Genomic DNA, 25,256 nt, shown 5'->3' with positions numbered 1-25,256 from the left:
TTCGATCCCTGGTCGGGGAACTAAGATCCCACATGCCGCGGGGCAGCTAAGCGCGTGCACTGCAACTACTGAGCATGCGAGCCACAACTAGAGAGCCTGCATGCCGCAACTACAGAGCCCACACGCTTTGGACCCCACATGCCACAAGAAGAGAGAAGCCTGTACACCACCACAAAAGATCCTGCGTGCCGCAACTAAGACCCAACGCAGCCAAAAATAAAATAAATAAATAATTTTTTTTTTTTTTTTTTTTTTGCGGTACGCGGGCCTCTCACTGCTGAGGCCTCTCCTGTTGCGGAGCACAGGCTCCGGACACTCAGGCTCAGTGGCCATGGCTCACGGGCCCAGCCGCTCCGTGGCATGTGGGATCCTCCCGGACCAGGGCACGAACCCATGTCCCCTGCATTGGCAGGCGGACTCTCAACCACTGCACCACCAGGGAAGCCCAAATAAATATGTTTTTAAGAAAAGAATTAAAAGAAAAAAAAAAAGAAGCCAGGGGAATTCCCTGGCAGTCCAGTGGTTAGGACTGCCACAGCCTGGGTTCAGTCCCTGGTCGGAGGAGTAAAAAAAAAAAAAAGAAAGCTGGGAATGTGATCAGATGTAGACAGATAACCTTGAGGCCATATATGCTGTTTTCTGAACTGCAAAGGGCTTGTTAAGTGATAGTGCCTTGGTAGACATCTTCCCCTTACATCTGGGCCAAGAGGACACTATAGACTGATCTGACCTAATTCACCATGGGCATGGACCCTCTGGGGAGAGAGGAGATAAAATGCAAGTATTTCTTCTTCCTCAGAGATTTGGTGGCTCTCGTAGAGGTAGAATCTGCCACCGGTAGACAAACATTTTACGTCCCAAGGGAACAGTTGCCTCCCTGCGCTCCTGTTCATGAGTCAAGCTCCCTGATTCATTGCTTTTACAACAAAGGATTATTTTACAATGAGAAAAGCACTGTATTGCAGCCACAAGATGATGTGTATTACAGAAATCCAAGGATTAGGAAATAATCTCAATGCTTAAACAACAAGCAAGGCTCATTATAATGCTGGCTTTAAAACAGAGTGCAGATAATTTACTACCATGATCTGCTTTTAGATGTATCTGTAGATAGACAAAAGAAGTGAGATTTGTATTCTTCTGGGCTGCTGGAAGTCTTTAGCCAGACTGGGATGGTCAAACAGACCTCAGAGATGTTTCTCCACTCTTGGGAACAGGCCAGTCCAGGCTGCCTGCTCACTCACAACCCAGACTGGTGAGGCGTTGGCCAAATCAGAGTATCCACTCCTTGATAACAGAGCAGAAGGAAGCTCCCGGCCCAAGCAAGATGAAACCGCTCATGATGGCCTCTTCACCCTGTGCTCCAGATAACTGCTGTACCTTGCCTTGAAGATGGCATTTCCTCTTGGCAGGTAGCAGATTGCATAGCTGGCCTAAGGAATGCTGGGGATAATCCTTTTGCTTGTTTCTCCACAAAGCAAAGCCCCTTTTATATGTCCAATTCCTGACCTAGAATCCAAAGCCTACAGTGTTTGTCTACATGGTACTCATGGGGCAGACAGGACTTCGGGCAAGGTATCTGTCAGAGACTCAGATCCTAGCCTTTTCTCAGGCAGGCCAAGCCTGTGCTTGTGACCCTGCTGCATGCCACTCAGGTTGGCACATTCGCAGTAGTCTGACTCTCCAGTTTCTTCTGCCCAAGTAGATGCTAAGTAGAGTCCTAGGACCTTTATAGATATTCTCTCAGCCTTTTCTGACTCCTCACTGCAGGATCCACCACAGCTATTCTTGTCTTCCACCCCTGGTAATGTCATGGGCCTCTCGCAGGAGCCGGCTCTCATAACTGCCATCTCTGGAATGTGCTGAGCCTTCTAGAACCCTGCCTGCCACCCCACGGTGCCACATTCTGGGCCTGGCTGCCTGGCCTTGCTTTACTCAGTTTCCAAAGGCCCCAGCCACTTCCCTGTGGCTGCACCAGGACATGGGGTTCTGGCAGTAGGCTCACCAGGCTGTCCTCACTGCCTCCCCACAGCCTGCAGAGTGACCTTTCTAAATGGGAATGGAAGCACAGGCACTACCAGTATCACCTTTGTTAGGAGACTTTCCTAAAACTCTGACTGCAGATGGTCCATCTTAATGTTAAAGCTTATGAACAAGGAAGGCATGTGAGAAACCTTTTTAAAATAGAATAAACAAAATGCAGACATATTCTCCATTTGAATTCCTAAGTCTTGTACTGTTACCACATCTAGGCCATACCTGAAGACCTTGAGAATAGAAGTTTTAAGTGTAGGAGAAGCTGTTAAGAAAATGTGGTTCTGTGTATTCGTATATACTTGTATATGCATAGACTATCTGAGGAGGCATACCCAAAATCTGGTTATTAGTGGTTGCCTCTGTGGAGGAGAAATAAGGCTCAGGGTGCCAGAGAAGAACACCCTTTTGTACCTTACGAATTTTGCACCAAAAATATGTATATACTAATAAATCTTAGAAACCTTTCCAGATGGCTGTCTGATGAATAGTACTTGCTCAGACCTGCAAGTGGGAGAATTTTTGGCATGTGGGTACCCACGGCTTAGTTTCTTAGGCAGCTGCCTCGGAGGTCAGGTTGCATGTGTCTTTTATTACACTTCATTTATTCGTTCATTTATTCAGCAAATTTTTATCTAATGCCTGCTGTAACCCAGTCCTGGGGGATTAAGAAAGGCTTCTGGAAGAGGTGCTATTCAAATTGTCTACACCCTGAAGGAGGAGTTGGCCCTCCTTCAAAAAAATGAGAGAAAGGATGGCTCCAGGCAGAAGAAACAGCAAGATTGAAGGCCTGATGGTGATTAGAGTACGACTAGGGCCCTGAGGAAGTGCATCATGCAGATAGGTCAAGCAGGCCAAGAAGTTTAGATATCAGCCTAAAAATAATTGGAATGCATTAAATATTTTAAGTAGGGAAGTGACTTGATCAGATTTATGTTTTTGAAAGATTACTCTTACTACAATAGGAAGAATGAATTGTAGTAAAGGAAGCCTGGAAGTAGAGAGAATGAGCAGTAACCTAGTGAAGAGAGAGCAGTGGTCTAAACCAGGCAAATGGTAGCAGGGACTGAGAGTGGAGGATGGACGATGGCCCAGGCAGTCGGTGTGCCTTTCACCAAGTGACCACTTGGATGTCAGGGGAAGCCATTGAGGAAACTCACCCTTGAATCCTCAGAGGTCTCTCAAGCACTGTGCAGAGGCATATAGGCCATATTTACCTAAGGCCGACTGACTTGCTGTGGAGCACTAACAGATACCTGTGAAGAGCAGGACTCATGTCTCAGAACCAAGGAACCAATAGATTCCCAAACAGTGTGTAAGCACGCAGGAAGCAGATTATGTGCTCAGTAGTCGAGCCCTACCTCCTGACATCTATGATCCTAGGCATATTGTATACCCTTTGTGTGTGCCTTGTCCCCATTGTAACACACGACCATTGACATGAAGCTCCTAACCCCCATTCCCTGGTTGCGAGTGGAATGTGGTTATGAGGTTAGATTCAGTCTTCAGAGTTTTGGAACACTTTTTATAAATATGATTGGTGAGAGGAAGGAAGTATCACTAACTTCTACCTCAGACCAGAGGCAGGGGCCAGGGGTCCTGGAAGTCGCCTTCAAACCAGTGATAGCCACTCATCTAAACCATGGGCTCAGCACCCTAGGCTGGTGAGAGTCATGTGACTTACCTTCCTGCTTGTTGCTGTGGCTAAGGTGTGCCACAGCCACCTCTGTCGGTCTGAGGAATCGGTCCAGGCTCCTTGGTGTACATGTAGGGGTCCCATTCCCAAATGATGAGATGGTGGTGGTAGTAGTGTCAGGTTGCATTTAATGAGTTCTTACTCTCTGTAGCCTGTGATAAAGCATTTCACAGATAACCTGGAGGTATGTGTTCCCATCTGACAGAGGAGGAAATTTGGGCTCAGAGAGAAAGTTGAGCAATTTGCCTAATGTCACCCATGAATAATTAGTGGAACCGAAAATTCAGACTCAGGTTTGCTTGGCTCTAAAACCCACGCTTTAATCTTTACCTTATGCTATCTTTTTACATATATGAAGAAGATAAATAAAAATATAAGCCTTATATTTTAAGCACTGCCCGTGTTATTCAAAGGAGCTCTCATAGTTCAGAGAAAGGGAGACAGCAAGGTGGCATGAGGGGAGGATTGGGATGATAACGGTATTAGAGAAGATTGTAAAGAAGAAGTAAGCTTTACCAAAAAAATTTTTTAAAGGGCTTAAGTGAAAAAACAAGGTACAGAATGGTATAGTATGCCACTGTTTGTGGGAAAAATGTATACATACACATTTACTTGTAAATACTCAGCACATATCTGGAAGAAAACTCTGATAAATATGGTTGCCTCCAGGGAAAGAAGTAGGTTGTTGGGTAGGAAGGGAATTTACTTTCTCTGTGAACTCTTCCGTACATTATGAATTTTGCCCTCAAAAACTAAGTACAGCTAATGTTTTAAAAAACAAAACACTTGACTAAAGTGAACAGTAAGAGTCCTCTGTACTGAATATTCATTATTCAGGATCCTACAATTACAGGGTTACTTAGGAAAGCTGAAGTCTCATAATTTAGAGACATTCACTTATGAACTAATCGTTTATAAAACTAGTCTCGGGCTTCCCTGGTGGCGCAGTGATTGAGAGTCTGCCTGATGATGCAGGGGACACAGGTTCGTGCCCTGGTCCGGGAAGATCCCACATGCCGCAGAGCGGCTGGGCCCGTGAGCCTGTGTTCCTCAACGGGAGAGGCCACAACAGTGAGAGGCCACGTACCGCAAAAAGCAAACAAACAAACAAACAAAAAACTAGTCTCTATTAGTAAAAAGACTGATGATGAGCATTGAGTCTTCTTAGGTATAGAATTAATTATAACACCTGTGAGAATGCTATTACAAAATAGAATATAAATGTTGAAAATCTCAAAACCCTATAAATGAAATTATATTTAATAAAAAATTAGGAGGCAACAAGAGAGAGAGATTACCTCTACATCTTCTCAAGTGGGAGATGGCAGTAAATTTTAAAGCTGTTAAGTCAAGTTGTAAAGAGTTAGTTATACTCTTTAAAGATACAAAATTATCCACTCGGGCTTCCCTGGTGGCATGGTGGTTAGGAATCCAACTGCCAAGTCAGGGGACACGGGTTTGAGCCCTGGTCTGGGAAGATCCCACGTGCCGCGGAGCAGCTAAGCCCAGGCGCCACAACTACTGAGCCTGTGCTCTAGAGCCCACGAGCCACAACTGCTGAAGCCTACGCTCCTAGAGCCTGTGCTCCACAACCAGAGAAGCCACCACAGTGAGAAGCCCGCACACCGCAATGAAGAGTAGCCCCCGCTTGCCACAACTAAAGAAAGCCCGCACGCAGCAACGAAGACCCAACACAGCCATAAATAAATAAATAAATAAATAAATAAATTTATAAGAACAGTAAAACTTAAAAAAAGTATCCACTAGAGGAACTATAAAATTATTAATGTAACCAACCAGAACATGATAGTGGAGAAGTGGGGCAAATTTAAGGGTATATGAACTTCCTTGTCTGTCATATGGAAATGTCAAAAGACATTGTCTAAAGGTGACATAAGGATAGCTATCATAAGAACATAAAACAGACTATAAGCCCACCACTTATCAGAAGGAAAGCAGAAAACAATGCAGAAATCATATTGCTAAAAGTTAAAAAAAATTTTTTTAATAGAATTCCATGTAATTAAGGTAACAGAAACAAAGTGTCAGTAAATATAAATGGAATAAACACCTATTAAAAGGAAAAGTATCTCAGATTAAACCAAAAAGTAGAATCTAATTATATGATGTTCTGTACAAGAGAAGCATCTAAAACTAAGTAAGGATGGTGATGAAAGGACGGACAAGATATAACAGACGAATGCAAACAAAAAGAAATGAGGTTGATATTAATAACAGCAGGGTTGAATACCAGGCAAAATATTGAAGAGTCTAAAAAGGGCAGTTTTGGGACTTTCCTGGTGTTCCAGTGGTTAAGACTCCGTGCTTCCACTGCAAGGTGCATGGGTTCAATCCCTGGTCGGGGAACACTTTCCTGGTGTTCCAGTGATTAAGACTCCGTGCTTCCACTGCAAGGTGCATGGGTTCAATCCCTGGTCGGGGAACTAAGATCCCACATGCCGCACAGCACGGCTAATAAGTAAATAAATAAAAGGGCAATTTTTAATGATAAAGGACACCATCTACAACCTGTCATGAATATTTCTGTACCAAATAATTCAAAAGAAAGCATATACCTTTAAGTTACTATGTTACTAAACAAGAAATAATTTTTCTTTTTATTGAGATATAATTGGCATATAACATTGTATTCGTTTCAAGTGTACAACAGAATGATTTGATGTTTGTATACATTGCAAAATGATAATCACAATAAGTCTAGTTAACATGCATTGCCTTACCTAGTTACAAAACAGTTTTTTCTTATGATGAGAACTTCTAAGATCTACTCTCTTAGCAGCTTTTAGTTATTCAATACAGTATTATTAACTATAGTTACCATGCTGTACATTACATCTCCACGACTTATTTATTTTATAACTGGAAGTTTGTACCTTTTGACTCTCTCCTCCCATTTTTCTCACCCCCTGCCCCCTGCTTCTGGCAACCACCAGTTTGTTCTCTGTATCTATGGGCTTGGTTTTTGTTTTTGTTTTTGTTTTTAGATTCTGCATATTAATGAGATCATATGGTATTTCTCTGTCTGACTTATTTCATTTAGCATAATGCCCTTGCGGTCCATCCATGGCAAGATGGCAAGATTTCATTCTCTTTATGGCTGAGTAACATTCATATATATATATCATTATCATATCTAAGATAGATATATACAAGATATATCTATCTTATATCTCCTTTATCCATTCATCCACTAATGGACACTTAGGTTTCCATATCTTGCTATTGTGAATAATACTGCAGTGAACATGGGTGTGCAGATAGCTCTTCAAGATAGTGATTTCAGTTCCTTCTGGTATATTCCAGAAGTGGAATTGTTGGATCATATGGTACTTTTAATTTTTTTAGGAATCTCCATCCTGTTTTCCATAATGTCTGTACCACTATAGAACTGGCATTCCCAGCAACTGTGTACAAGTTTCCCTTTTTTCCACATCCTCACCAACACTACTTATTTCTTGTCTTTTTAAGAATAGCCATTCTAACAGGTATGAAATGCTATCTCATTGTGGCTTTTTTAAATAATGAATTAAGCATTCAACTTAAGAAGTTAGAAAAAGAACAAGAACTTTTTAAAAACTAGATTATAATAAAAAAGATTGAATCTATAAACCAGATATATCTAGCATGTTAAGCAGCACCATGGAGATGCAATCAGCAAAATCTAGACTGAGAGAAATATACAAGATGCAGTTTTTCGACAAATCACAAAGAAGTAAGAAGAAAACTATAGATTGAAAGAGAATTACGAGATGCATCAGTGAAATATAATGTATGGGCTTTGTTTGGTTCCTGTTTCCAAAAAATTAAGAAAATATTCTTGAGACAGAAAAGTTTGAATGTGGGCTAGATATTTTATATTAAAGAATTTATTGTTAATCATTCATTTTTTTAAAGAGTCCTTATGATAATACATACTGAAATATTTTTGGATGAAATAATAGGATGTCTGTTATTGGCTTCAGAATCATCCAGTGGGGAAGGAGAGGAAAGGAGAAAAGGTTGGGGTATGGTATAGAAGAAATAGTTAGCCAAATGTTGATCTTTCTTGAAGCCAAGTGATGGGCTCGTGGGCATTCATTATACTATTTTTTTCTACTTTTGTATATGTTTGAAATTTTCACAATATTAAGTGAATAAAAATGGTTGAATAACACAAATGCAAATGATATTATAGCAGAAATGGTGTATATGCTGTGATCCTAGCCATGTAAAAATAAGTATGGAAGAGGTATTAAAATTGTGTTGGCATGGTGGGATGTGGCAAATTCTCTGATTTCAAAATTATCTGTAGTGCTGTGGATTTTACTTCTATATTTTCACAGAAAGGTTGAGAGTGATTGTGGCCCACTCCACAACCTCTCTTTACATGCGCCACCCTTCCTTACTGTGTCACTCTGAATATCTTTGTTAGCACTTACCTTGGAACTGTGGGTCCACGGGTGAGACTTCTTGACTGTGCACTCTTTGAGAATAGTTAGCACCTGACATATGGTTTGTGCTTGGTACATGTCTGTGTTCTGAACTGGTGAAAAGTCACTGGCACCGGTTCCTGATGAGGTTAAGTACATGGGATATAGAAAGGGCCCTTAGATGAAAAAGCTCCAGGTATCAAAGCGGAATTAAGAAGACAGAGGAGATTAGGAAGTGAGGCAGCTACAGAGTTGAGGCCATTCACTCCAAGAGGTTGCAGTGGCAGAAAGAGGAGCAGAATGATTGCTATGTATATCAGTGTTGGGTGGCGGGTGTCTACATGAGGGGGCTGCTAGAAGGGATGATCAGGGGAGGGAGCAAGGGCTCACATTTGTGCAAACCCTCAGCCCCAGTCAGGACTCTATAAAGGCTGAACTGTTTTTGGTTTTGTTCCCCAGGCCTGGTGAGTAATGTGGTGTTCACCAGTCACACCACAGAGCAGAGGCACCCTCTCCTCATTCAGTTGCAGAGCCTCATCAGAGCTGCCAATCCTTCCGCAGCCTTCATTCTTGCAGAAAATGGGATTGTCACCAGGTAAACTTACCAGTTCACTTCACTCCGCAGGACCAGCCACTTTCTCAGATGCAGCAGTCTAGCTATGGCCCACTGGGTCTTTCCACTGTATCAAAGACCTGAGCATTTATAAAAGTCAGGTCTTGAAGTGCTTTTTTTTTTTTAATTTTATTTTATTTTTATTTATTTTTGGCTGTGTTGGGTCTTTGTTGCTGCAGGTGGGCTTTCTCTAGTTGCGGCGAGTGGGGGCTACTCTTCATTGTGGTGGCTTCTCTTGTTGCGGAGCACGTGCTCCAGAGCGCAGGCTCAGTAGTTGTGGCTCATGGGCTTAGTTGCTCCGCGGCATGTGGGACCTTCCTGGACCAGGGCTTGAACCTGTGTCCTCTGCACTGGCAGGCGGATTCTTAACCACTGCGCCACCAGGGAAACCCTTGAAGTGCTTTTGATGCTGTGTAAAAATCACCAAGAGGACCCCACATGTTAGTATCCTGTACTGGGTTTTTTTTTTTTTTAATTTTTAAATTTTTTTTAATATATATAATTTTTCATGTATCACATTGGCAATTTATTAATTTATTTATTTTTGGCTGTGTTGGGTCTTTGTTTCTGTGCGAGGGCTTTCTCTATTTGCGGCAAGCGGGGGCTACTCGTCATCGCGGTGCGCGGGCCTCTCACTATCGCGGCCTCTCTTGTTGTGGAGCACAGGCTCCAGGCGCGCAGGCTCAGTAGTTGTGGCTCACGGGCCTAGTTGTTCTGCAGCATGTGGGATCTTCCCAGACTAGGGCTCAAACCTGTGTCCCCTGCATTGGCAGGCAGATTCTCAACCACTGAGCCACCAGGGAAGCCCTCCTGTACTGTTTTGAGATGTTCTGTTTGGATGCATTCACGTTCTCATCATTAAAGGATGGAAGTCAAGACTCTCTCAATGTTCTTTGTGCTAAGATGTGAGAGAAATGGCATAGAAACATGGGGAAATTATATCTTTACTTCATAGACCTGGGTTCAAGTTACAAACTAAAAATAGAGAATTAGTGACTTTGTGTGTATGTATGTATGAAAACATTTTGTCATATAGCAGTTTTGTTTGCTCAATAAAGTGCTAAAAGGTGTATACTTTTCATATAGTTTTGACTTTTGAGCAATGCACATACTTTACACATTCAAAAATTAAGTCAACAAGGAGGGAAAAAATACAAACAAAAACGTGAATCCATCTGTATACCAAAGTAATAAGAGCCGTACATATGCAAAATAATTCAAGTAGCTTCTGAGCTTAGTCCTCTGTTGGAACCCTGATTCCAAACAACATCACTGATTAGAGAAGGGAGGTTATAAATATGAAATGGGAAAGGTAAGGAAAAACCCTGCAAATGTTGGAGTTGAATTGGGGGACTCGATGTAAATGCCTTATTTCAAAAAAAAAGTATATTCCCTAGCTCTTTCCATTAAAAGGGACCAGAAATAATACCCTTTCCATTAAAAGGAACTAGAAATAATAATAGCAATTAATACTTCTAGATCTTAATTTCTAAGTACCAATCCCCACTACAAAGTATCAGGACTCTTTGGAGAATTGGCTGATTGCAGGTTCAGGGAGTGAAAGTACAAGGTGAGCCTAGTACATTTTGTGACAAAAAAGCAGGGAAGTATTCAAAGATTAGTGAAAATATGTCAAAAGGATACAGAAGCTAGCTTAAGAAGCTCCCACTAGGCAAATTTGGGACAACTTGAGTATATGAGAGAACCATGATAATAATGGATTATATAGCACGTGGAGTAAAATGAGTCTGTGGTGATACAAAAAAAGGGAGAGGGACAGATCAGTAAATCTCTTCTTTATAGAAGAATGCTAGCTAATAAATAAATAAGGATTTATAGTACTAGAAAGTCACTATTTTGTAACCTTTCGTATAATACTTGATTTAGGCAAGAATTATCAATGGATGCTAAAAGCAGTGGATGACAGATTGTTGAGGAAAAGGATATTCACTTGTCTCAAAGTATCTGTCACGGGACTTCCCTGGTGGTGCAGTGGTTAAGAATTTGCCTGTCAATGCAGGGGACACGGGTTCAATCCCTGGTTTGGGAAGATCCCACATGCCACAGAGCAACTAAGCCCATGTGCCACAACTACTGAGCCTGCTCTCTAGAGCCCGTGAGCCACAGCTGCTGAGCCCATGTGCCACAACTACTGAAGCCTGCGCACCTAGAGCCTATGCTCCGTAACAAGAGAAGCCACTGTACTGAGAAGCCCGCGCACTGCAACGAAGAGTAGCCCCCGCTGTTCTGCAACTAGAGAAAAAGCCTGTGCACAGCAACGAAGATGCAATGCAACCATAAATAAATAAATTAAATAAATAAATGAATAAATAAAAAGTATCTGTCACTCCACAGACTGCTTACTACTTACAAAGAGGGAAAAGTACCTTCACAATGGAGAGGTTTAATCTAGAAGACATGACATTGACCAAATGATTAAACTTAGCAAGACCACTAATGGGATAAACTGACATCGTGTGCCTCCTTCGTGACACTGTGGGAAGGGCACAACATCACTTGGCCATTAATCTTGCCAGAAATGCTTAGCTGAATCTAATCATGAGGAGCAACCAGACAAATCCAGGTTGTGGAGCACAAGACAGCTGGCATGTACTCTTCAAAAATGTCAACTCCGGGCTTCCCTGGTGGTGCAGTGGTTGGGAGTCCGCCTGCCAATGCAGGGGACACGGGTTCGTGCCCCGGTCAGGGAGGATCCTGCGTGCCGCGGAGCGGCTGGGCCCGTGGGCCATGGCCGCTGGGCCTGCGCGTCCGGAGCCTATGCTCCGTGGCGGGAGAGGCCACAGCAGTGAGAGGCCCGCATACCGCAAAAAAAAAAAAAAAAAAATGAGTAACAAACAAAAAAAGTTGGAGGAATTGTTCCAGACTGAAGGAAAATAAAGATTATAAATTAATAAGCAATCCTTGATTGGATCCTGAGTGCCCTATCCCCCCAAAAAGGGGAAATTTGAAAATGGATGTATATTATATCAATACTTCTCCAACTTTAATGTGCATATGAACCTCTTGGGGATCTTATTAAAACGAGGGTTCTGATTCAGTAGGTCTGGAGTAGGCTGGAGATCCTGCATTTCCACCAAGCTCCCATGTGATACCAGTGCTGCTTGTCCTCAGTATTAAATTCCCTCAGTGTGATTATACTGTTGTGGTTCTTCAAGAGAATGTGCTTGTTCTTAGAGATGCATACTAAAGTATTTAGGGGTGAAATAACAGAAAAAAAATATATACATGTACTTGTATGTGTGTATGGGGGTGTAGAGAGTAAGCAGAATGTACAGGTTAAGGTTAATAGTTCTAATTAACCTGGGTTTTCTGTATGTTTTCAAAGGAATGAAGACATTGAACTGATTCTCTCAGAAAATAGTTTTTCGAGTCCTCAGATGCTACGATCTCGATATCTAATGTACCCTGGCTGGCAAGTATCATCATTGAAAAGTAGCTAAGATTTCTTTATAAACTCAGTGATTTATTTATTTACAGGAAAGAAAAAGAGAAAGTGAAAATACCAGGTGTGCTCTAGGAGGGTGACAATGGCAGCTGCAACAGCCTGCCATGTCCCAGTAACCACTGGCCTTGCTGGAAGCCCAGTGATCCACATCTTGGGGTCCAAATTGAGACCCTTGCTGGATGTTGAGACTTAAGGAGTCATCTTATAGGCCTTAAGCACAATGGTATCCTTTGTTTCCTCTAGCCTCTAGTGAGAGTGAGGTGGCCAGCATGGAACCAAGGAGTTATGACCCTCCCGGGTGAGAGAGTCTCTCCTGAGAATAGTCAGTCCTCTAGGGTTCCCATCTGACAGGTAGGTTCCCTGCTATTGTGGCCCAGGGGATGTTCTGTGCTCTGCAGGTGGCCTCCTAGCCTGAACCTGTCCTCCAGATAGGAGAGGAAGAAAAAAGAGAGTGTGAAGTGCAGTATAATCATATTTCCAGCATCACTTGAGCACTTACTGTGTGCTACACATTGTAAGACTTCGCTCTCCAGTACGGCAGCCACTAGCCACATTTGGCTAGTTAATAAAATGTAAATGTATATTAATAAAAATAAAGTAAAATTTAGCCTTTTAGTCACACAAGCCACATTTCAAGTGTTTAACAGCTACCTGTGACTAGCAGCTACTGTCTTGGACAGTTCAGATCCAGAACATTTCCATCACCACAGAAAGTTCTGTTCACAGTGCCACTCTAAGAGTTCAATCTGTGTTATCTCATTCATCCTCAAACCAAGCCTGCAAGGTGGATTCCATTTTTTTCTTCATTCTAGAGATAAGGTAACTGAGGCAGCAAGGACTTAAATGTCTTGTCCAAAGTCCCACAGCTAGTAAATGAAAGAGTTGGGTTTCAAACCCAGGTTGTGTGGCTTCAGAGCCTGTATTTTTTTTTTTTTTGAAGTATAATAGATTTACAAAGTTGTGTTAATTTCTGCTGTACAGCAGAGCCTGTACTCTTAACCACCATGCTGCACTTGTCCCTGTATGGAATGGATAACTAGTTTTGCTCTGTTGAAGGTTCAGGGGAAGACAGTTAAAGCTTAGCCAAAATTGATCCCTCATATTGATTTAGATCATCTTTATTATCGTCACTCACTTCCGTCAGCCACCTCTGTGAGTCCTCCAACCACCCCTCACATCACCAGTATTTTGTACCAGCAAAAAACTGATTGTACTATCCTGTTTTTTAAAAAAAAAGGTCAATATGTAAAATTGAAAGTTTTCAGCCTTATTTTTAGAAGGAACCTCTGGTTTGAGTCACATCATACTTAAACAGTGAGTAAGTGGATCATTCCTTATGCCTGAACAAGACAATAATATCTTAGCTAAAAAGAAAAAGATGGAGCTTCTGGGGTGAAACTCTTCTCTCCAGTGGCTGCAGCTACTGACCTTTATGCTGCCCACACCTCTGGGCCTGGTCCTGAGCCTTCTGTCGTCTCCACCTGGTGCCTAGGGAAGCACCTATTCTCCAGTCCATTGAGTTGGTGGGTGAGTCTCCCACCAACTCATTGTGGGCATGGCATACATTAACCTAGCTCAGGGCACAGACTTTTCTGGAGGCAGACTGATCTAGTACAGAGACAGGTATGAGGGAGTTCATTAGAAGGCTCTGTGAATCTAGAGTCTGAAATCTTCCTTTATCAGGAAGATCAGTCCTTGTAGAGGATCAGAGATGGAGGGGCCTCAGAATCACCCTTCAGGCCCTCCCTTCCAAGTTCATTCCTAGGAATCAGATGATTTACTCTTTTAACAAGATGGCAGTCATCAGATTCCTGCTCATCGCTGTACATTACTCCCCTCTCTCCTTGGGTGAGGGCCACCACCTCAGAGTGAACAGGCCTTAGCTGCAGGATGTGCTCAGCTTTGTGCTGTGCAGATTCTTAGCCATTCTCCTCCCACAGCCCTCTGTTGTCATCGACCCCACCCCCACCTCCCCTGATAGAAGGGCTTGTTCCTAGTCTGTAAGGAAACCTTGTACTATTCCCCTGGCCCCGCCAAATTCCCCTAAGGATACAGCCTCTGAACACAGAAGCCTGAGAAGCCCGTGGTCTCCAAATCTCATGTTTGGATGGGGAGAGAACAAAAAGAATATGTCAGTCTTGCAAAAATGTTATGCCACCACCTTACTTTAAAGAATTTGCTTTAAAGAGTAAGATACTTTGAACAATGTAAAATTCAAAACTGCAGTGCAGTTTTCAAGCAAAGGAAACTAATACGAAAATACAATAGACTGGAGGGAAGTGTTTGCATCAAATGTGACGAAGGGTTAATATAGTATTTGGAAAGTTTGTTTAGATATTTAAGAAAAGTAACCCATATTATATAGATGTGAACAGTCCACTTAAGACCAAGTATAAATGGCAACTGTGGTAACAGAACTCCATGTACGTAATACTCAAATGCAAAATGGTGTCTCACTGTTGCTTTGATTGACACCTGTTACATTTAGGCAAAAATATCTATAAAATTCATTGCTGGAGGAATTGTTGTGAAACTAGTACACTCATCTACTGCTGGGGGTGGTATAAATTACCCATGAGATGTTATGCCCTCTCCTGGACTGATTCCAATCACGGGATTCATCTCAGTGAAATCATTCAAAAGAAGGAATGACAGTTTCATAACTTTGGAAGCTGGGTGGTAGGAATTCATTACACTACCCTTCTATCTTTGCATATCTCTGAAATTTTCCATAATAAAAAGTTAAATTTTTTAAATGCTGCGTTCTTAATGAGTCTGTGGCAGTCAGTATGTCTGCTGAACTCAAAACTGAGAAAATAGATCAGAGATGCCCCAGCACTTTAGTTCCTTTGGAGAGACTGCACATCCAAATGTACAGTCTGTTAAACTGCCCTCAGTGAGGGTGGGGCATAGTGGGAGCCCTGAAGAGAGTGGGAGGGGATCCTGAGGAAGAGCTCCAAAGGTACCAGGAGGGACCCCTAATCCCAGTTGGGATACTGGCAAGCTTCAAAGGTAGAGGGGGTCTTTGACTTTAAGGGATTGCTAGTCCAAAGAAGATAAGACCTTCCTGCTCTAAGGGGGCAAACATGCTTCTCAGTCTCAAGATGAAAGAGACATAAATGCTTTCAAATAAGTGCTTTGTACACAAAATGACGTACAATTAAGGGAGAATTCAAATATGATAAGTGATATGTAGTTCTTTCCAATGTAGTATGTAGTAACACTCAAAGCCCCAATTACTTGTATTTATAATTTTTTAAACCTTTTAAGGTATGAAGGTAAATTTGATGTTGGATCGGTCTTTCCATTAATGGTTCAGATTTGTGTATGGTTTGGTCGTCCCTTGGAGAAGACTCGCTTTGTGGCCAAGTGTAAAGGTAAGCCTTGACCGGGACATGTCCCAGACACTGGTAAAAGAATGCCCCAGAGTTGTCGCCGCTTCCTGGCACCATTTTAGTATTCTGAGGCAGAAGAATTTGAGGACCTGGGAGTCCCTTACCCCTGGGAATAGTGGCAGAGCCACTGGGGGAAGATCTGGTGGGGGTACCTGTGAACCCTGGACCCTAGAGGAGGTGCCTTTCCAGTCCCTAACCCTCCCAGCTGTGCCACCCTGGACTTGGCCTCTGCCCCCAGGTGAGTAACAACCCTATCCTCTTCCTCCACCAGCAATTCAGTCCTCTATCAAGCCAAGTCCCTTCTCTGGAAACATCTACCACATCCTGGGCAAAGTGAAGTTTTCAGGTAACTGGGCGCTTGGACTTGGGAGCGCTACTCTGTGGAGTGCTCACATCTCATGATGTGAGTTCATAGCCTCTGCTGGTGCTTTGCAGACCACTGATGCCTCTTAGACTCTCTCAAAAAATCCTCCCCTCTGGGTCTTACACTATAGGCTCCTCCAGTCATCCCTTTCAGTCAAGGTCCCAATCTTTCTCCAGGTCCTTCTGCTCTGCAGTGGAGGATCTGTTTTCCTGCCCCTGGATGAACCTGCCCAGGGCCTCTCCTCACAGCTCCTTGACTTCCTTGTTCTAGAGACTCACACTCCACCCGTCTTGAGCCATCCATGGCCTCCTCCTAGACCTGTCACCAGGAGCTACCCCAATGCTGAGCCTTCCAGCTCTGGATCCGTTTCTGCCAAAGTCTTCAAGCCTTCCACTTGCCTTCTCCTCCCCTCCGTTCAGTAAACCTGTTTATCAGCCTTTGACCCCTGCAGCCCTTGCAACCTGAAGTCTGTCAGTCCTGGGCTGGGGTTCAGGGAAGGTGTGAAAACAAGGAGCCAGTTAACTCAACATTGAGAAAGAGCAGAATGTTCCAGGGAAAAGGCAGAGCATGTGCTGTGGATGTGAGGCAAAAACAGGCACGTTTCAGGAACCAAAAAAGGCTTACTGTGTCTGGGTCCCAGGGGAGGAAGTGAGGGAGTGTGTCTGTTAGAGCATCTTTGGCGGTTATAACAGAAAACCCCAGCTCAACTAGCAGGTGTTAGCTACATAGCAAGAAGTCAAGAGGTCTGGCAGCATAGCAAAGCCAGTGAAGACCCAGGTAATATATGGCTTTTGTGTTCTTACATTCTTGGTGTCAGCTTTTCCTCAGGTTCCCACCCCTCATGGTTGCCAGGTAGTGCTGCAGGTCTAAGTGTCACATTCAGACACAACAGCTAGCTGATGGAAGAAGCTGGCTCTTCCTGTGGGTGTCTTTATCAGTTCCTCAGCAAACTTCTCTCATTGGCCAGGATCGAGTTGCCATTGCCCATGGGGAATTGGTATTGGAGGAAGAGGGGGATGCTGGGCAGGTAACCGGGGGTGTCTGCAGCAGGGAGCCACTGAGAGTTGTAAGCATGGAATCATCTGGGTTCAGATAGAATTAGGTCGCAGAGCCTCTATAAAAGAATCTCTCAAGGTCCTTAACCTTTGGCTTAATTTATGTTATTGAATCTGAAATTTTGGCCCCACTCTACAAGCCCCTTACTCAAGCCCACTTCCCTCAGGCTCTGACAGACCCCCACCTGCTCGTCCCTCTCCCCTATCATCACCTCCTTTTCTTTTTTATTTAGACTGACTCTTGACCCCTTTCTTGTTAAAGGTAAACCTTTCTTTGTTTTAGATCACTTTCTCATCATGCCTTTTTGGGGAACCTTACCCTTGTGTCTCCAGTATATTTTAGCCCCCAGCGCCTCAGCTTATAAACCCGATTACATCTTTCCTGTTCCCATGCATGTGTCCCTCCTGCAGCACTTGTACTGTTAAGCTTGCCCTCCTCCCATGGACTCTCAGACCTCAGCTGAGACCCACCCCCTCCACCTCTACCAAGGGAGCTTTCCTTGCTTCTCCTCAACTACCTCTTCCATAGGGGTGACCCCAGCCATTCTCTTCTTCTAATGACTGTGTAGATGTCTCCCACTCAGGGTCCTACAGTCTTTCAAATGCCACAGATGCAGAGTCAAACTCTTCTTCTCCCACTTGCAAACCTTTTCTTCTTCTTGTAGTCCCCTTCTGGGTTAATAGTGTCCACCTGATCCCCCAATCAGCTTAGCTAGAAACTTACATTGTTCCTCCCTCTCTTACTTCATCCTTTCTAATTTGCTGCCAGTCATGTCAGTTCTCCCTCCTGCATGTCTTGTGAATCTGTCCCCCACAGCTGCACTAATCCAGTCTTAGTGTAGCCTTATCCTTTTGGGGCAGGGTCTCAGGGACTAAAGTGTTCTCCTTGCAGACTCTGAGAGGACCATGGAGGTCTGCCACAACACTCTGGCCAATTCCCTGAGCATCGTGCCAGTTTTGGAGGGACCCACGCCACCGCCTGACTCCAGAAGCACACCTCAAGGCAGCAGCGGGCAGCAGGAATGCTACCTCGTGTTCATAGGCTGCTCCCTGAAGGAAGAAAGTGTCAAGGACTGGCTGCGGCAGTCAGCTAAGCAGGTGGTTTCCAAAGCCCAGACAGACCTGGCACTGATATGACCAGACACTTCAGAGTTGTTGATGGACCTGAGGCAGAAGCCCCTCCACCTTCTCCCTGCTTTATCCCCACTGGTTCACCCCTCACAGGCTCAGCCAGCATTTTCAGGGACTCTGAGAGTGGGAGGAAGCCCCTGGGGCAAACTCCAGGCAGACTTGTTTTGCTGCCTACCCTGCGAGCCCAGGTGCTCAAAGCCATTTCCAGTCCTGCTTCCCAAGGCAGGCTGGAGTTATTATCAGATGGCTTAACCAGGACCTAGGTGAAACTTAGTTGTTTCATGTGGACCCTGGATCAGCTTAGTGTTCTAAACTCAAAAATGTCTTCTTAGCTGAACCTAATTCATAGGCTCTCCTGTCTTCTGAGCCCAGCATCTCCTGTACTTTGGTTCTCTCTCTAGAAAGGAAAAACAAAGATATCCTTAGAGTCCTTTGCAAACCAAGACTCCAAGCATAGACAGCAGTGAGCCCGGAGGCCCTGGAGAGAGGTACAGGGGAAGAGGAGGCTTGCCTATAGATCCACACAAACATCTTTAGTCCAATACTACAAAGAAAGAAAATCCGGACTGGAGTTAAAATCCTTTCATATGCTGCTAGCTTTGGGTTCTAAGCCTCTTAGCACAGTCTGAGCTTAAGCTTATTCTAGAGCTCTGGAAATAGAGTTGGCTGGGGCCTGGGTCTTCTGTACATGCTCAGTTGGGACCTGTCTTTTATACTAAGGAATGGCTGCTTGCAGACTGGGTCTTTCTCAAACTCACTGGATAGACTCTTAAATGCTATTTGACTGTGAGACCTCCAGTTGTTCTTTTGTCTGCATGTCTGTCACTGGTGGGGCCTAGGATTGAGAATCTGCAAAGAGGCAGAAACATGCCTATTTGCAAATGCATCAGTCTCTCTTCTGCCGTTTGTTCCCTCCTGGCCCGCAGGACTCTGTGATGGGAAAGTGGTCTTCTCAAGGGACAGACAGGCAGGATATTGTATCCAGTCCATGACGATGCTTGTGCTTCCCTTTCTGGCATCTCAGTCATGTAACTGGCCCCCAGAGCCCTGAGCCCTCACCCTCCCGTGTACCCATCAGCTCTGTTGGAAACTGACACCTCCTTACATCTCTGCACAGAAGCCTCAGAGGAAAGCCCTGAAGACCAGGGGGATGCTGACCCAGCAAGAGATCAGGAACATCCATGTGAGTACCCTGCCCTGGGGGCCTAAGTCCCCTCAGTGTCCCAAGGATGTTCTTGTGCAGCTCTATCTTTTAGGATTCCTGAGTGAGGTGGCTGTTTGTAGGGCATGCTGGAGGTCCTGCTTCTCTCAGGCCACAGAGGGAAGCTGGGTAAAGAGAAACCTCAGCTCACCTGGTCTTGCAGCCTCAGTGAGAAGGACGGGGTGGCCTCTGGTGTGATGTGGTTACAAAATTGGGGAGAACTAGTGCCTGTGGGAGAAACGGGTGACAGGGAGGTCTGTTTTGTCACCGTGTTCAAGCAGCTGCAGAAGTCCTTTCCTTCTCCCATTCCTCTGTCCTAGATAAACCACAGAGAAACCAGCGAGGTCCCAGGTAAAAACTCTAGATCCTGAAGCTGCTCATGGGCAGGTTGTGAAATCCTGAGGCCAGGACGAGAGGCCCTTTGAGGAGCCCTCTCAGACTCCAGGCTGACTCCCAGGCTCTACCCCAGTTCCCATACCCACTGAGGCCTTTTCCTGATGGGTTTGGGGGAAAAGGCTAAAAGGGACAGAGAGTCCAGGTCTCAGCATGAGCTGCATCACAAGTCCCAGTAATGAGCAGGTGGGGCAGGACTCTGGGCTTCCAGAAGCCCCTGCTGTGGATTTGAGGAGGGCCCCTTTATTCCGACTCCAGGGCCTGGGCATCTCTGGGTGTTCCTGCTGAGGACACCATGGGCACCTCAGAAGGCAGGCAGTGTGTGTTTCCCCAGAAGCACACCTTAAATAAGGATTTGAGTGCAGGTAGTTTATTTTGGAAGTGATTCTAGAAAACACTATTAGGAAAATGGGAAAGTAAGAGAAGTGAATCGTGTATTGTCAAACCAGTACCACTGTTGGCACCTGGGGCTTGGTCCCATTAATAATCCCAGAGTTCCTCCCTGAGAGGTGGGAGAACCTCTGTCAGTCATTGTTTGATGGCTTTTGTGAGGATGGTGTTAATTCCCTGGCACACCTAGCCTTCCACAGGGCAAAGTGAGCTATTTTGCTAGGGTAATAGGCTTGTTTGTTTTGGGGTGTTGTTTTTTTTTTTGTCCGCACCACACAGCATGCAGGATCTTAGTTCCCCGACCAGGGATCAAACCCACGCCCCCTGCAGTAGAAGTGCAGAGTCTTAACCACTGGACCACCAGGGAAGTCCCTGATTTTGTTTTTAATGAATGAGTGAATGATAGAAAATGGTCAGATAATTCTAACAGGACTCTTCTCCTACAGGTGAAACGCCACCTGGACCCCCTACCTGCAGGTTACTTTTATAATGGCACCCAGTTTGTCAACTTCTTTGGTGACAAGACTGATTTTCACCCACGTATCCTTGGAATCTGGGGCAGAGAGGCTGGGGGGGTGTGAAAACCTGGCTGTAAAGAGGGTATCTGCTAGAGCCATCATAGCCTAGCCCCTGGTGCCGGCTGGGTTTGGGAATACACAGCAAGCCACAGAGGCTGACTTTTCATTTTGTCCTCTTAGAGTCATTAAAATTACATTTATTCTTCATTCAGTGATGACTGAGGTTACTCTGGGGGTTGTAGTTTAAATGCAGCTGTGGTGACATCCTGTGGTCATCAGGGAGTCATGATTTACAAGTTGGAGACTGGGTCTGATTACAGTAGTTAATTTGTGAAAAGGTGGATGGGGTGCTGCTGTGGGCTAGTGAAAGCTGAAGGGCTCAGTTCTTAGAGCTCATGAAGGGCCCTGTGTCAATCCCTGTCACATTCTTTACAGCTGTGGTGCTGCCAGTATATAAAAAAAGCCAGTCAGGTACCTTCTGTGCAGGCTGAGCACTCACTACCTCAGTGTCCCCTATTCCACCTGTCCACGGATTCCTCTGGCCTGGGCAGCTCCCTTGGCCCCAAGGCTCAGGGCCTTCTTCCTTAATGAGGTGCCAGTCATGGACCAGTTCATGAATGACTACGTAGAAGAAGCCAACCGGGAAATCGAGAAGTATAACCGCGAGCTGGAGCAGCAGGAGTATCATGACCTCTTTGAGCAGAAGCCCTAGAGGAAGAAGACCCTGGAGATGGACGTTTTAAAACGGGGTGTCTTAACCTCAGCTTTTCCAGAGGCCCCTCCTTAGAGGGGCTATCTTTGTTCTCCTTGGCCTTTGTGTGCTGGCTTGAGTGCATGTTGTCTTTATTCTCTATACAGCGCTGAAGAGCATCACCTGCACCACTGATTTAGCAGGGGTGGGGGGTCCTTATGGAGGATGAGCAGACAGGGGCTGCCCTTTGTGTGTAGCCGGCAGTCCAGGACCTCTGGGTCTCTGATAACAGTATTTTCTTTGGGCTGTTGCAGCAGTGTGTGAGGGTGGGAGGAGCATTTGGATTGCACAGAGTGGCTGCTGGGACATAAAGAATCCTGGCTGCCAAACTGTGGCCATGCCTGGGGGCCCAGGCCACCACCGGCCTTGGGCCTCAGACACCACCCCAGGAGAGCCTTTCACCCCAGTGGAGTGCCTGCCTCCCTGTTTAGGCCCCTTCCACTGAAGGCTTGGGCCCTGCTGACCCTGTGCCCAGTCCTAGAGGGAACAGCACAAGCCCTGGCCAATCCCAACCCACAGAGCCAACAGCTTGGGCGGAGATCAGCAGCTTATTCTAAAATGAGGGAATGTCCCTTACGGACTAAACAGAGGGGAAAGACTTGTTGCTTTCCAGAAGTATGTGGCTTTTGAATTGACACAAGCAGCCCCCCTTGGGACTGGTTTTGAGCCTCCTCATGTCATCACTCTGGTTTACCTCATTTGGGGACGAGAGAAACTGCTGCTCAGGCCTCCCTGGTGACGCTTTGCCTCACTGTTAAGGGCAGTGTCCTGCAACTGCGTAGTCTTACGCCCAGGGTTCTGGTCACTTATGGGGCATCTTCACTTGAAGGGGGTTCAGTCTCAGCACCCATACTTCCCCTCAGTCTTGCCAGGGAAGGCCTGGTTTTCAGCCCAACCTTCAGGAATCTCATGTCTCCGAGCATCGTTGCTAGTCTTGTATTTGTTTGGCTCTAGGGGACCAGGAATTTCGGAGAATTCCAATATCCAAGTTAGAATTCCTTCTAGTAGCTTTGTTTTCAGCTGGACTAAAAAGCAGAGGGGAATTTCAAGTGTATCCCATGCCTGACCTCCAGAATTAGTGTGGGGAAGAGGAAGGTCGCAGGCACAGATACTTAGGTGATGTCTGTTAGGACTTCAGCGCCTCAGCTGCCTAGATTGTAAATGCTTTCTGAATTTCACGTATTTTTTTGCATGCCTTAGGAAGGAGCACATAGGCAAAACCAGCAAAGTTTCTAGTAATGTAGAGGGGTTTTTGAGAAAGGATTCTGGCACAGAGGAGAGACAGAAAACCGATGGAGCACATGTAGTCTGTCACACAGAGTCCTGCATACAAGTAGTAAAGCAGTTGTTAAGGGCTTGTTAGTAACATGTACTTATATTAGAAAAAAATTTTTCATTTGAAGCCAAATGAACAATACTCCAAATACCATTTAATAAGAACTCTTGCTTGAAGAAAGGCTTCTGAAAAGGCCCATGTGCTCCAGTCTCAGCTCCCAAAGCTGCTGGTGACAAGGGCCCAGGTGTGGAGCCCCATCTGGGAGCCCCTCACTTCTAGCTGGCCAGAGGCTGGGGTCCACAACGGGCCTGCCTCTGCTTCAGAATCAGTAACAGATGTTAAGTGCAATTGATGAAATAATAATGAGTTACTGTAGCTTCCTTTAGCTCTACCGAGCTCTTTTTAAAAACTCAAGCAGCCTTAGAAAAGGGAGCCAGGGGTGGGAGGGGGTGAGGGGTGGGGCGGGGGGGAGATGACAGGCCATCTCCTCCAGGTGGGTTGCTGTGAACATTTAAATGAAAGCTCTCTTTCTAGGAACTTGAGCCATTTCCTGGCTGCTGCACAAAAGAGTTTTTAAAGAGGGGTCGGAGCCCGCCCATAAAAGTGGGTCTTAAACACTGCATGGGGCTATACCTCCTGATGGTCTTGGTTTCTGACCATTGTCCATAGAAATGCTCTCTCACCAACTTGCCCCACTGTCCCAATTCCTCTCCTGTTAGAGGGGAAACTGTGATTACCTCAACTTGAATATGAAACTGTGATTGAAAAAAGTCAAAATGTTAAGTTTCAAAGCCAAAAAGGCAAAACTGGCTGAGGCTTCCATAGACACTCCTCAGCCTGCTTGGGAGTGTGAAGGGCACACTGGCGAAAGGGCATTCCTTGGGGCGTACTTGCAGTGCCCCTGGTGAAGAGGCACACTAGCGGTGCGCTGTGTGAGCTCTTTGAGGACTGAGGCCGGGAGGATGCTTCCTCCTCACACTGCCCCTTCTGTAACCTTTGGGGCCTCTGGGTCTTGGATGTGAAGATTAATATCCACTTGATTCCTCTGGACACTCCAGGTGGAGGTGTGGGGTCTTAGACTGTCTCTAGAGGAAGGGCCATGACACTGTGTTTGAAATTTTGACCTTAGAAGTGGATACCAGAGATCCAGCCAAAGACATCAGGTTCCTAGGGATAGGCAGAAGTCCTCCAGGGTCTTACATGCTTTTTGCCCACTCTTCTATTAGCAGCTTCAGTTTTATATCACCCCGAGTGAGTGTGATAGTGTTGAAGTCGCTGAAGTTATAGGTTATTTTACATTTTTATGTGGGATTTTTCTGTTTTTGATTGGAAGGAGGCAGAAATTGGAGAAAAGGGATCACCCTAGGAAGGGGCCGCTGACAAGGAGTGGAGTTGGCCCCACAGAGTCCTGGGGGCTGTGACCTGAGGCCTGGACACCAGGCCCTGTGGGTCTCAAAAAAAAAAGTACCCTCCTAAATTCTATTAGGATTTCAGAAATTTTTTGCACAGTAATAAGCTCTGGATTTGCTCTTTGGGCTTGTCAAAAGGGAAAAGTTAACTCAAAGATTGTAAGCTATTAAGTATTCCAGCCATGTTGCTGACCTAGATGGATAGTTGTACCTCAAAAAGTAGGTGAGAAATAGCTTCCTCACTGTTCCAGGTTGTCAAATAGTAATGACAGAAGAGCTCACTTACGTGCCAAAATTCACTTTTATACTAGTTTTTCAGTGCTTTAATATTCATAACTTAAATTTTAAAACTCATATTTACAAACACTGCTGTAACTTCAGTGAAACAATTGTGTGATTGAAGCTTTTTGCTTATTATAGTATTTATTACACTACTTAATTCAGTAAATATATAAAAGTAGCCTTCAATTTATTTTTATATTATTTTCATGTTTTTTACCTGCAGTTGTGTATGTGAATTTATCTTGTTAACTGAGATGTAATACTGAGGACCAATAAACTTATCACTGAACAAGCAGGGCCTCCAGTAGTTGCCTGTTGTATTCCCAAAGTGTCCCTGGGGGTTCAGGAGGTGGCCTTCCCCCTGGGACTGGGGACCTCCCCGCAGTGTTTCCCCGGGACGCCTCTTTGCTGGGGCTGCCTCAGGAGGAATCCTTGGGAGTTCCACTCCCCTCCCCAGACCCCTGAGCGGCCACGGAGAATACAGTTCATATGAGGAGACCACCGTGGCTTGTGGTGGGCACTCTCTGGGAGTCCCAGATCCCAAGGAGGGGCTCGAGGAAGCTGGCTGTGGGCGCAGGGGTCTTGCGGAGCCCCAGAGATAAGCTGTCCCACCCTCACCCAGAGAAGCCGCATCCGCAGTCCCGGCGCTTGGCCTGCGGGGCACCCCGCCTGTGCCAGTCTGCCTTAGGAACCACTGCTTCACAGGCTGGTAGCTTGGTTTAATCCCGGCCAAAGCTCCGTCAGGTGGCCACTCGTCCCACTTTACAGTTGGGAGATGAGCAAGGCGTGAAGGGACAGTAGTTGGCTCGGGTGGCAGAGTCACTGCCCTTGCCGGGTTAGATCCGAGCACCT

The 25,256-nt window shown here is 45.2% G+C and overlaps 1 protein-coding gene across 5 annotated transcripts in view; it reads left to right on the top strand.

The window, feature by feature from the left end:
- Positions 1-24,699, top strand: part of C15H20orf194 (chromosome 15 C20orf194 homolog) — a 149,820-nt gene extending 125,121 nt beyond the window's left edge. For 2 of the 5 annotated variants that reach the window (XM_032604602.1, XM_032604603.1), the window contains 8 exons: positions 8,620-8,755; positions 12,120-12,206; positions 15,510-15,616; positions 15,906-15,980; positions 17,946-18,151; positions 19,302-19,367; positions 20,615-20,708; positions 21,286-24,697. In XM_032604602.1, the coding sequence (XP_032460493.1) occupies positions 8,620-8,755; positions 12,120-12,206; positions 15,510-15,616; positions 15,906-15,980; positions 17,946-18,151; positions 19,302-19,367; positions 20,615-20,708; positions 21,286-21,398 (884 nt within the window). In that variant the 3' untranslated portion in view covers positions 21,399-24,697. Of the gene's footprint in view, positions 1-8,619; positions 8,756-12,119; positions 12,207-15,509; positions 15,617-15,905; positions 15,981-17,945; positions 18,152-19,208; positions 19,368-20,614; positions 20,709-21,285 lie in introns of those variants that run through there. The other 3 variants (XM_032604600.1, XM_032604604.1, XR_004345717.1) reach the window with 3 other exon arrangements.
- The last annotated feature ends 557 nt before the right edge of the window (positions 24,700-25,256 follow it).

This window comes from Phocoena sinus, chromosome 15 (assembly GCF_008692025.1).
Source record: "Phocoena sinus isolate mPhoSin1 chromosome 15, mPhoSin1.pri, whole genome shotgun sequence".
NCBI classification, from domain to species: domain Eukaryota; kingdom Metazoa; phylum Chordata; class Mammalia; order Artiodactyla; family Phocoenidae; genus Phocoena; species Phocoena sinus.
Note: the sequence above shows the minus strand (reverse complement) of the source record. Positions and strands in the feature narration are given on the sequence as shown.